Consider the following 12,625-nt stretch of genomic DNA (forward strand, 5'->3'; position numbering starts at 1 on the left):
TGAAAAAAGTGGAAACAGGGCTTAGGCATCTGTACATGTGACACTTCACAGAGGATTTGAGAGCTTAATGAATATTTAATAGTCTTTATCTTGGAAAAACATCATGAATTTTAAGATCTGAGTGCCATGCAGGGAACATTCATACATTACCTAAAACATTATAGAGAACATGACATGCAGTGTACTTAATTCTTTCAGATGTGGCCTTCTTAATAATTGCTAAAGTTTATGTTTACAGAAATAAATTAACAACATCCTTGCAAAGCACACTGTGGGCACATCCAATGAGCACTTTAGTCCTAGGATTTATTACACTTTTAATGTGAATCTCCCAATCATCTCTGCTTTTCATACGCCAGTTTGTGATGCATAGCTCTTTGCTAGGGCTGTACTGTCTTTAGATTTGACTAGACCCAAAGCTGTGGAAAAGAGTAGTTACGAATTCATGCATATCAGAAGTTATGTTTACAATGTCACATGATATTTGTGAGCCTTCCTAAAATCAACTGGCTTTTTAATCTTTAAATTATATTTAGAATCTAGTTTAGAAATAATGTAGTTTTTAAAAAACACTGAGATGTCTCTCAGTACAAACCACAGCTACTGAAGTAAGTAGCTAAGTAACTTAGTAGTTTTTTAGCTTTTAGCCCTAGTAAGGGCTAAAAAACCTCCACTACAAACACGTAGACTAACATACTATAGTGGAACTGCATTTTCAAGTCTAGATATCTTCTCTGACCTCCCTGTCATTGTCCTGCTAACCAGATGCCACTGTCAAAAAGCTAAGTCTAAGCTTTAAGAGATCTCTGATATGATTTGCTTTGTACCGATTACTGTATCTCCTCTGTTGTCATCGTGAGCAGCTTATCATAGAACCAGGTACCCACCCTGCCTGCGCTCAGGTTTGTTCAAGGGTATGAACCTGCACTCATATTTAATGTTTGTGGCATTTCTGAGCTTAGTTTCTTTGCAAAAATTTTGCAGTCTATTTTAAACCTAGTGATCTGAAACTCTCCTTTATCTTACATCTTCATAAGGGTGGGCGGCTGGACTAAAACGCTTAGGAGCACTGTCAAATTCCTTGTTACACAACGCACTTTTTTTTTCATCCTAGTGTGCACACTCAAAGCTTTTGGATGTTTGTTACATTTCTAATATGCAGCTGGTAAGATACTCTTATCTGAGCATCAGTTATTTGAGAAAGCATCCTCTGATTGATCATGAAAGATGAATGGCACTTCTGGGGATTCCTTTCTGAAATGTGATTGTCAATGATCCCGTAGCTCTCTGGGGTTGCAAGCCTTTGGCAGGCACAGGAATGGTGAGGATGATATCGTTAATTTAGATCCTTGATTCTAAACTTTGCTTTGAGTAGGTGTGTTTATACTGACACAGAACTGTGCTGCAGTCAGCCAGGCTATACATGGTAGCAATATTTTGCCAGCATGAGGTCAGGTTACGGGCCTGAGGCTGAGAGTTTATCTGTCTCTTTTTATATTAGCGAACCACCAGATGCTTTTTTTTTCATATACTTTAACTGCTCCAGCTCTCAGAAATGTTGTTATTGGCATATATGTTATTTTTATAAATTGCATTGAAGATATTCCATTCTCTATCATCATTTATTTGAAACAAAAAAAGCAAAACACCACACCAAAAATAAATAAATTAAAAAACAACAAGTAGCCCAACTTGACTGTGATATAAACATTTCATTCATTCATTTAAAAAATATGATAAGTGAGAGAAATGTGGGTTGGAAATGTAGCCAGCAGCCTGGAAAGCACATGATAGGAGTTGGGAAACAGCACAGCGGATATCTGCACTTCAGTTGAATGCTTAAAGTTTGTTCCAGACCATTAGGGTTGAACATTTGCAACCAACAGTTATGTGACTAACACATATTTGAGTGCAGAGTGCACAATATTTTCCATTTCCTGTACCCTGGTGCTGGTATGTTTTTTCTTTCTGTAAAAAAATAGGAAAGATCAAATTCGACAGATATGAAATGTAATCCCAAAGTGCCAACTAATCTTAATCCAAAATACCCAAACTTCATTAACATGGTTTTGCACTCAAAAAATAATGCTGAAAGGTCTGGAGAGAAATGGCTGAATTTACAGAGATGCTCGAGCATCTGAGCGCCCAGTGGGGGCTATCCAAGTTGAGTACCATGGAAATTCAGACTACTTTTTCACATCTTCGTGAATGTGTTTTGGTTGCCAATTTGAAAATACTGCCCTCAGTTTCTTTCAGTTCAAAATACTCACAGTGAATTTCTTCCATGCTTTGCAGGACTCATCTGCAAGGGCAAAACAACTGGTAGCTATTTCTTTTTTTTTTTTTTTTCTTTTCTATAGCCTCCTAAAAATGATTGATATGATTATGTATGTGCAGGAGTGACAAACGCTAACACAACAATAGATATTATTCTAGTCATAGTTTGAATGTAAGTCCCACAGTCATCACTGTAGCATGAAACAATAATATTAAAATGTTCCTATGGTCATTACAGAAACAAATGAAAAATACACATATGGATATTCCGCCCCCCCCCCCCCCTTGAAGCAGGCTGTTAAAGCTCCTAAACATGAAATTAAAGATGAATCTGAACAGCCGTTTAAATGTTTACAGGATATTTTAAAATCCCACCTGAGCCATGTGTTTATTGTGACCATGTATTCTACTTCATAGCATCTGTTGTCACGAGCACAGATCTAAATAATAGCAGCATATTTTTGTAAAATTAAAAAGTGTATTGTTTGTAGAATATACCATATTGATCAATAATTCTTACTTATGAACAAGCATGTTTTAAAACAAAGCACAATAATGCAGTATTTCTGTGAGAAAACAAGATTTTTTTAAAAAATTCGTAACACACAGCATTGTTTTTAAACAAAGTTTAATCGATTTTAATGTTTCTGTGGTGCTCAAATCGTCCACAAATTACAAAGAAATATATTCCATTCTGCAGGATAATGGGAAGATATTTTATCTGAACTTTTTTTTTTTTTTTTTTGCGGTTCCTCAAGCTTAGTTTTATCCTGTAAGTATCTTCAAGTTCCATGCTGCTTGTCATTCATTTTATTCCCTCAAACCCTTTGCAACCTTTGTAACTCTCTCTTGAAGGGGGCAATGGCTCTGAGAAGCAAAGATTGCTGAGCACTCTCAGGGTTATGACCACTCTCTGCTGTTGACACGGTAGCAGTGTTGCTGGCCACTGGCAAACAGGAGGGAGCACAGCTCTAAGTCAGGGAAAGGGAAAGGGATCAATGCAACTGACTAATGGAATTTGGGATCCTCAGTCTGTCCCCTCTCTGCAGCTGTCTGCCCCCCCCCCCCTCCATCCCATACAAGATGCTGCGTTCCACGTTTCCTTAAGCCTGGGTGTGTCTGGGGCTGTGTAAGCGGCTGCTCCTTACCAGGGAAACTCAGCGCTGTGCTCAGCCTGTATCCTGTCCAAAACGTAACATCGGTGGACAAGGAAATGGATCACCTCTCCTGCATGGAAAAACAGAGAATAAGCTGTGTGACACTAGGATTGATTTCCTTGAACAGCAGGTGCTACAGTCAAATAGCAGGGTGTAAGCAACTTACAGGTTTCTGAGCTGGGCAAGACACACCTCTTGCGTGTTTGAAATTGAATTACTTTAGCTTTGCCTGTTATGGATCCATCTATGTTAGGAAAGGAAAGCTGAAGCCAGCAGCATTTCAGAGACAAGATATTAAGCCTACCACATACAGATTTTGCACCTTGCGATTCAAGTAGTTGTGGTGAAGCAATGACCTGCATTGAGCAAGGAAATAGTAACTTGCACATGTGTGTGATCTTCAGTTAGCCGGTAAACCGCTTGTCTGCCTTCAGGGGATAGAGCAGCCTCATGAGTACAGCAGCCAGGAAGAAAAAAGGGTCTGGCTCTGCCTTGCTACTGCTGTGCCTGTTTTCATCAGTGTGGGAGAAGCTCCAAAATCCCTACGGGACTGCAGGGGCCCCACAGCAAAGTCACCTGCTGCAGCAGCTGATAAACCTCTTCCCTCTGTCCCTTTCCCACAGAGCACCAACAGCGCTTGTCTTATTATCCCCGTGCCCTTTCTCCCATCTTGGAACATCTCTCTCCTTTCCAGGGAGGTTTGTCCCTCTCCCACTTGCCTTACTGATACTTTTCCACTTTGTTCAGAGGCTGGAAGGTAAAAAGAGAAAGAAGCACACAGTGTGGAAAGAGGGCAGTGCAGCAAGGGCAGTGCCAGCTCGGTCCCTACTCCTCTACTGCCCTGAGTATATCTTCTAATTATCCCTCCTTACAAGTCAAAGTAATTCTTATAATAAGAAAAAGAGCTGGCAATTTTGAAATTAAGTTGGTTTGTTTTGGTTTGGGGTTTTTTTGGGGTTTTTTTGTTTGTTTGTTTGTTTTTGTTTTTAATATAGCCTGTGGCAGAAACTATTATGGTAACAATGTAATATATCTTATAATGGTATGAAAATTTTTATATACACAGGGAAAAGGAAGAGATTAAAATCAGATAAAGCCCCAGGTTTGAACGCAGTGTGCTGGCTCTTTTAGAACAGGTGTTGTAGTCTGCACTTAGCTTTAGGCATCCCATTTCACCCCCTTCCGGACGCATTTCTCTGCAGGATCACTGTTTAGCCATTAGAGAGAGAAAGACCCTCCCACAGAGGATGATTCGGATCGTGGAAGCCAAGCTCCTGCTCTGAATTATGCTTGAGCAGCCTGTGCCTCTCCAGGCTCTCTGTTCGGAGCTGGGGGTGATTACCCCTCTCGTGCAGGAACCTGAGCTACACACATGAAAGCAGCTGGGGTGACTGCCCTCCAAGATTTGTGTTACAGTCCTGTCATGGTGCTTCCCAGATTCTAGGCTGTCTTAAGAAATTAGAAAGAACTGGTTCTCTGTGGGAAGAGTCATTTAGCTACCATGCACGCATTAGAAGTGTGCTTTCTTATCATGCCTTCTTAAGCATGACTTTAGCAAATGTAATTTTGAATGCAGCAGTACTTGAATTCCAAGTCTTTTCCTGTTTAATTCTATAACGAAAAAATAATTTCCAAAGATCAGATTAATAAATGCTTGCATTTTTTAGCAAATATTTACTATTTCCAAGTAAAACGTGAAGCTGTGGTTTTTTTCAGATCAATTTGTAGGTGTTTGGGCAGGTCTTTCTCTATGGGCTGATACAGAGGCAGGTTAGAAAGAAACAGATAGTGTGAAACATGAGAAAAGTGTTGTGTAATGCTCTGACTCAAAATACAGATTTTCTTGCAGATTTACTCTCTGTTCTTATTTTATCTTCATTAACAAAATAGTTTGGCATGACTAGATTTTCTTCCTCCTTCTCACTCTACCCCTCTCAAGTAACAAATTTCTTCCTTCCTCACCTTCCCCACAAAGTGAAGAAGCAGTTTGTGTTCAGGTCTGTTTTAAGCCTCTGAACCTGTATGTCAAACAAACCAAACTAGTTCCTCAGTGGATGAAAGATAGGGGAGAAGTTAATAATAAGGTTCTTAGGGACCCAGTGAGGTTACAGCATAACAGGAACCACAACAGTTTATTCCATTTTATATATAGAGACGTATGCAAGGATTTTGATAGTGCTGTCACTATCAAATGATGGTGAAGATACTGGTATAAAGGAAGAACATTTTAATCAGATTTACATTACTTAACACAAAAAGAGCATTACCCTTTAAAGTTGAAGTGTTCTCCATAATATTAAACATAGGCTGTTAAACACAGACTTTCTTTTTGATTGTTAATAAAGGTCAATAAAAACCCTTACTCTGTCCTTGAAAGCTGACTGCCATATTGCCAGCGACACGAATGACAGCCGGAGCCAGCAGGTGTTCAGAAATGCTTAGTGTCATAGAAACTTTAAAGACTCACAGTGGAGCTCATTTAAAAGACAGGACCATTTTCACTACTTTGTCAGCAACTTTCTTTATTCCCCATTGCAGTCGTGGAAGCTGTTCTGCTAGAGGTTTTTCTCACTTACAACTGAATCTTGGCATACACAATGAAACATTTTGAGGGAATATTTCAGTAACTGAAAGACTTTGTTCTGACTGGGTTTATGCACCTTTTGTTTTCTGTGACCGTTCAGTTTCTGAGGCTTACTGGCATGAATGTTCACTCAAAATGAATTTCAAAGATGCATGGGCATGTCACCATGGAAACTGGGAGTTGAACTGAAACACAGGGCCTGCTTCGGGGGTGGCTGTGTGCTTTGTCCGCTTGGGGCAGGGAAGCAGTGCTGCGTGTATGGTCTGAATAGTCACAGAGCAACTGCAGCAGTTGTGACTGGCAGAAACTTCTTTGCCATTGATGTAGTGAGGGTAGGAATCCCTCATGACTGCAAAATGGTCTTAAATTACAGCAGCTGAAAGAAGCATAATTTTCTTGTGTAAATTCTATTAATAGAAAAGAAAGCTTAAATGGACATATTTTTTTTTTGCCCTTAATTCTTTGCTAAACTCAATCTCTGTCTTCAGTCCTCTGTCTTCACTCGCTGATATGTTAATCCTTTGCCTGTGACCTCACAAGCCAGTGACTGGTGTGAGCATTTGGCTCCACAACTTCATTTCAAGGTTATGTTTGGGTATTGTGAAAGGGAAAACATCCATTTACTGCTTGTGGACGATAATGTTTTCTTTTTAATTTGCCTCTAGTATGGTAGAGAAGCAGCAAGTTGGTTCCACTTGGCAAGATATTAGTTAAGATATTATTAAGCGCTATGAAAAAAAATGCTGCAGTAAGCCAAAAACTTTTTTTTTTTTTTATGGTTCTTTAGATGAATCACAAGTTCTGTGGCAGTCGCCATAAGGTTAGACACTTCACAAACATCTGTAATAGGTAAACAGAATGTAGATTCTTAAGAATATTCACTGTTTGATTAGATTCACAGTGTGATTAGTTGATAACCGTCTTATAATTCCTGAAGTAGAAAACTTTTTTTACTGAACCTAATATACTGCTTTTTGTAGTTCCTTTAATTCATAATTCCATCAATCCATGCACATACTGCATTCCCCAAATCACCACGTCTAGCAGGATTTTCTCTATCACTTAATTCCTACAAACCTTTGTAGTTTTTTACTTTATTGGCAGAGAATCCAAACAGTGATTTACTCTAGCACCTTAGTTCCGTAGTGGAAACTTTCTTCTGGGTTAAAGTGCTTTCTTTTTTTCACACCAGCTAAGTGAAGTGATAGGAAAAGCTCCCAGATTTTTTTTACTTTTATTGTCCGCCCCCCCCCCCCCCCCCCCCTTCTTTTCTTCTTTGGGGAAGCAATGACCTGTACTGTACAGCCCTTATGCCACCCCAGAAAAGTGCATGAAAGAAGAAATGACATGGGAAATGTGCCCACCTTTCCTAAAATGGCACCGTTAAGCCTGGCTCGATGGTACATGCTTTCCAATAGGCTTCAGTATTCACCTGAGGGCCACCAAAAGGGACTATTACAGAAGGACTTGGAGTTAGGAACACAGTAGGTACAACAGAAGAGAGAGTACTCCCTTCTCATCAAAAAGAGAAATTAATCATTGAGCATCCAGTTAATTGTTACAACACGTTATGCCCTTCAGGACCATTTCTGAGCCAGTTATAAAGATACAATAAATACAAGTTTTGGACCGCACAAAGTCCAAACTGTGCCAATTTCTGGGAATAAAATTAATATTTTTTTCTACCCTTTAGGGTTTGATTTATTCCTAACTGTTTGGAGAAATTCATGCAGTACAATTTTGGTATTATTGTCTGTTAAAGTTTTTCCCTCCTTTCCTTTTATTGGCCCCATTTCTCCCACACACAAATCCACAAAGCCACAGATGCTCCATTACAATGATGTCAGTCTTGCTACATGCTCCAGCTGTTTGGTAGGTACATTTATAAAGTTCAGCCTTTTACATTGTGCCATAAATGTATATTTCATATATAAACATAAAGCTAACATATGCAGATCACTCTAAGTGTAATTTTAATGGAGGTTCAGTAAGTTTAAAAAAATACTGAAAAGGGTTTAATCTTTCCGTGGCAACATTTTATAGTAAGTTTCCAAGTATTTTTTTCTGAAGCTAGGTTTGAATATTCCCTGCCCCCTCTGCTATTTCATCCTCTGTGATCTTTGGAAAAAGCAGGGAGTTATTTTAGTAAGACAATATGTATTTTAAATAAAGATGTCTGAGGAAAAATATGTTTTTCTCCACATCTTCTTGGTGCTCAAACCCTCACTTAACGTTCTGTACGTTTACCAGCATACCACACTGAAAAACACCTAATTCCTGGAACCGCCGGATTTCAATGATATTCGGTATGGCAGATATTCTGTTGATATGATATATAAATTCTGACAGATTGTTTTAAAAATGTATCAAGACTTGGGTCCAAGCCTTAAAGCCTTTCTTTGTATTGTGTCCTGAATTTCAAATGAAAGGCTAAACGGTGCCTGTTTGGCTGTGCCTCCTCCCCTTTTCTCTTTGGTATGTGCTTATTAAGAGTTCAGCTCACTGTAACTATGTGGATCATTAAATAATGCCCACAGGATCCTTCCCTGGTCTCCCCTGGGTGAGTTTCCTTCTTACTACAAGGTCTTTATTTCTCACTCTCCTTTTCAATTGCCTGTTTTATCTAATTTGAATGTGGTGCTGAGTTATCACCATATTTGTATCATATAGTTGTCATTATTCTAAAATAAATTTCCTCACTTAGGAAGGTTTGAGGTTTAATCTCTGTTTCGGTTGCTCAGTAATAAAAGGATTCTTGAGAGGACAGGTGAAAGCTGAGATCTTTCTCAGTAGTTCATGGCGCTTCAAGCAAGACCCAGAGCAAGTAAAAGCCCTAATGCGACTGTACAGGCTAAAGTTTGGGACTGTGAGTTGTCGTTGTGTGGCTGCAGGAGAATCTTCATTATTTTTACAGATTGATTTCATGTGTACTTAAAAATTCCCGATCATAAATACACAGCTAGGGATTCATAATAAAGCAGAGATTCTGTATTGGAATCTGAAGAAGAAAAATCTGATAATATCGTTAGTGGTTCACCTGTGCCTCAGGCTCTGCATTAACATACCAGCAGTATAAGCCCACCTGTTCCACTTCACCCGTGTACCTTTCAGCAGCATGTACATCTGAAAATGGACAACCATATTCTGTGAACTGAGGGAACGAAGCATTGCCCAAGGCCCTCTACTTCCCCAAGGTGTAGAGATACAGGATGATATATATATATAAAGTAAATTATATTTCTGACTGTAATACAAGCATTGTTGACAAGTTCAAAAAACCCTAACAAAACTGTTGCTCAGAAGTACAAATAATGTCACCGTTATTTGATTTCTTTTTAATTTACAGGTCTTTTGTAATCCAGCAAATCCCAAGCAGCAATCTCTTCATGGTGGTAGTAGATAATGAATGCTTCTGTGATTCTGTCCCACCAATTACCATGGCACCTATAGAAATAAGGTATATCCTTTTGTTTGCAAAGTTGTCTGAAAAAGATTCAAGATGCAAATATTGAAAAAAATTTTATTATGTATGTCAAACTTACATTACATGACTTAAGAACATATCATTACCCATTACAAAGTTCTGGGGCTGTTTGAAAGTAAGACAGCTGAGAATGCCTTCCCACTTATTTTCAAGGAGAATTCACTTTTTTTTTGGTTTGTTTTGTTGTTCTTGTTGTTGTTTTTTGATGTGTGGTTGGGTTTTTTTTGTTTTCTTTTTTTTTTTTTTGAACAGCCAGTACAAATTAAACAAACAGTTATGTGCATCTTTAAGCATCATAAGGTCATGGTCACTTTTGGGTAGCTAAATGTCTTTCAAATTAGCCCCTAAATATGCAATTTCCTTACAAGAATGGAGGTCCTGATATTGGAACTTATAAAACTTCTTACAACATAGATAACTGTTTATTTTAGGGTTGGACTGGAGTATTGAAAATGTTTCAGAATCCTGCTTTCCAGAAATATAAAAAATTAGCAAAGTGAATGTACCACTTGATTTTTAGTTGCTCTATTTTTTTAGTTTTGTGCTGTTCTGTAGTTGAGGATTTCTTTTCTCACATAAGTTGGAACTTATCAAAAGTAGTCTGCAGTGTGCTTTTATTGCACACTTAGTACGGAAAGACAGGTTAGCAATGTAAGTGCAAATGATACTGTCTGAACTATGGATCACTGAGAGGAAAGCACTAGAATTACCTTTTTCTTGTGCTGACCACACATATCACCCTGGGTTTTTGATGGAAAGAAAGCAAGAAGCTGAAAAATGTTCATTATATTCACTATATTCATTTCAAAACACTCACACAAAAATGCAACGGTCAGACCATCTCTCCTTAACTACCTTGTACATAATGAATCCCTTAAATGTGAACGTTTAAAATCTCAGAAGATAAGAAGACGCCCAGAATCTTGTCATGGATTTCACCCTGAAGTAAGTTTCTAACTACTTTTCCTTTCTTTTGGACTCTGGTAGATGGTTTATTTCTTTAAAAAAAAATAAATAGGAAAAATATCTGCTAAGATGAAACATCAGGAGATGATTGAACACAGCAGTAAGGGAAGTGAGTGACGTTGTAAGTGCTGCAAATCTTCTTAGTACTCCTGTATGCAACGTCTCGACTTGCTGCTTTTGTAGGCTGTTTTGTATCAGATATGAGAACGTGGTAAGATGTGAGCGTAAACTGGCAGCCAGGAATATCTGAGAACTTATTCCAGCTCAGCACTGACCACAGGATTCCTCATTAGAGATGGCTGGGAACTTTGTGCTGCTAATGTTTTTTTTCAGTAACTAGCTTCACCGTCTCAACTGTCATGCTATATCGGTGCATTCACACATAATATTGCTTGGGAGGGATCACTACACATATTTACTACTCTGTGTTCTGCATTAGTACTCTTATTTTTAAAGTGCCAAGGAGATCTGGTAGAGACTGGCAGGTGATTACATTGGTTTGTATCTGCATAGACATGCATTTTACTCTGGAGTAACTTTCATGTCTTCAGTGGTGTAATGCAATGTAGAATGAGATCTAAAATACAGCATGGAGGAGACTGTATAATGCTTGTTGCTCATGCTCATTTTCAGCCTACAGTCTAAACTTGTTCAAATGAAAATAGTTACCTGAATTGCTTCCTGAGTGTATTGAGTTCATGGGTTTTGGTTTTTGCACCAATCCTCTTCTGCCCATGTAGTTTAGTAAAGAGCCATATATCATAATTTAGTGTAATGGCTTGTATTTATTTTCCTTTGGTTTTATTTTTTTTTCCCTTAGGAAAATGCAAGAGAATGTGGTGGTGTCTCAGGCCTTAGTGCTAAACCTCCTCTTGTTCTTCTTCTTCTGCTATTGACGATTTTCTCAAGGTGACATTGACTGATGTCTTCAATTGGCATGCTAATACATGGATAAACTGTGAACTGGGAAATGGTGCAACATAAAGGACATGAAATATAGTCAGAGCATCAGCATTTCATGATTTTAAACTGTTGGTGATATAAATTCTTAAAGATATGTTGAAAAAAGATTTATCTTTTTACTTTGCAAGTCATGCAGATGTGAATTTGGCATATGGCAGTCATGATTCATCAGAAAAGGACTTGGTAGATAGAGGTGACCATTGCTTTGTCCCATTGAAAATAATTTAAAACTGTGTACTTTTTTCAATAAAGTATATTAAAATCACAGTTTCAGAGTGTATTTGAAGTATGATAATGTATTTGTGCCATTAATTAATGACGGGAAGAGAATAAAATAAATGGAAGTTCTTTTATTATGCTTTTAGCCTATTTCTGAAAAGAATCAGAGAAGAAAATGTGGAGTTAGATTTTATAATAAGGCAGGATAGCTTTTATTAACAAGTCCAGGAAACACGTGTGCATGTATGAAGCTGAGCAGGTAATGTGCAGTGCTGATTTATAGTGAAGGTTTGTTTTCTGGAAACAGCTATAAAACATCTCAGCCACATTTAGAAAGTGAGCCAAAGCCTGATTAAAGCCTTTTGCCTAACTTGGGCAAACTTTATTTCAAATTGGTTGATTTGGTTGCAGATGGCAAAATTACTTTTTACAAAAAATACTTTTCATCTGTTACAATATGTGGGAAGATATGTAAAAATAACCTATATAAAAGGAAAATACTGTTAATGTTCTGCCCGATAGACATCATGTCAGCTAGGAGAAGCTCATGATGAAATTCATAACCAGAGAAAGTTAGGCTTACAACACACCTGCATCAGCAGAACTTATTATGGTTTTCACTGAGAATTTACTGAGGCTCACCCTCAGTGAACAAAGATCAAAAACAATATATTTTTTTTCATTCTAGGCCTTATGTTCTTTGTAAGGGAAATGAGAAGATAAAGAAACTAAGATTTTTGAGTCTTTTAAAACACTATACAAAGAGGAATATTTATCCTACTCCTATTAGAACTAGTATATTCCTCTTGTAATTGGTAGTAATGTCCCTGTTGTGGATACATTTGCTGAAGATCTTGATCTTTGAGGTATGTTAATCTCTCAGTTTATCTTTGCAGTCTTAGATGAAGTAGAATGCTATCAAAAGAATAGCATGATCTTCTAACAATATAATGCATCAGATGCAAAATAAAATGC

General features: G+C 37.9%; 1 protein-coding gene across 3 annotated transcripts in view; it reads left to right on the plus strand.

The window, feature by feature from the left end:
- CACNA2D3 (calcium voltage-gated channel auxiliary subunit alpha2delta 3) overlaps nucleotides 1–11,698 on the plus strand; it is a 467,821-nt gene extending 456,123 nt beyond the window's left edge. For all 3 annotated transcript variants that reach the window (XM_037385921.1, XM_037385919.1, XM_037385918.1), the window contains 3 exons: nucleotides 9,365–9,477; nucleotides 10,365–10,447; nucleotides 11,289–11,698. In XM_037385921.1, coding sequence (XP_037241818.1) covers nucleotides 9,365–9,477; nucleotides 10,365–10,447; nucleotides 11,289–11,381 — 289 coding nt within the window. In that variant the 3' untranslated portion in view covers nucleotides 11,382–11,698. The remainder of the gene's footprint in view (nucleotides 1–9,364; nucleotides 9,478–10,364; nucleotides 10,448–11,288) is intronic.
- The last annotated feature ends 927 nt before the right edge of the window (nucleotides 11,699–12,625 follow it).

Source organism: Falco rusticolus, chromosome 4 (assembly GCF_015220075.1).
Source record: "Falco rusticolus isolate bFalRus1 chromosome 4, bFalRus1.pri, whole genome shotgun sequence".
In the NCBI taxonomy this organism is placed as follows: domain Eukaryota; kingdom Metazoa; phylum Chordata; class Aves; order Falconiformes; family Falconidae; genus Falco; species Falco rusticolus.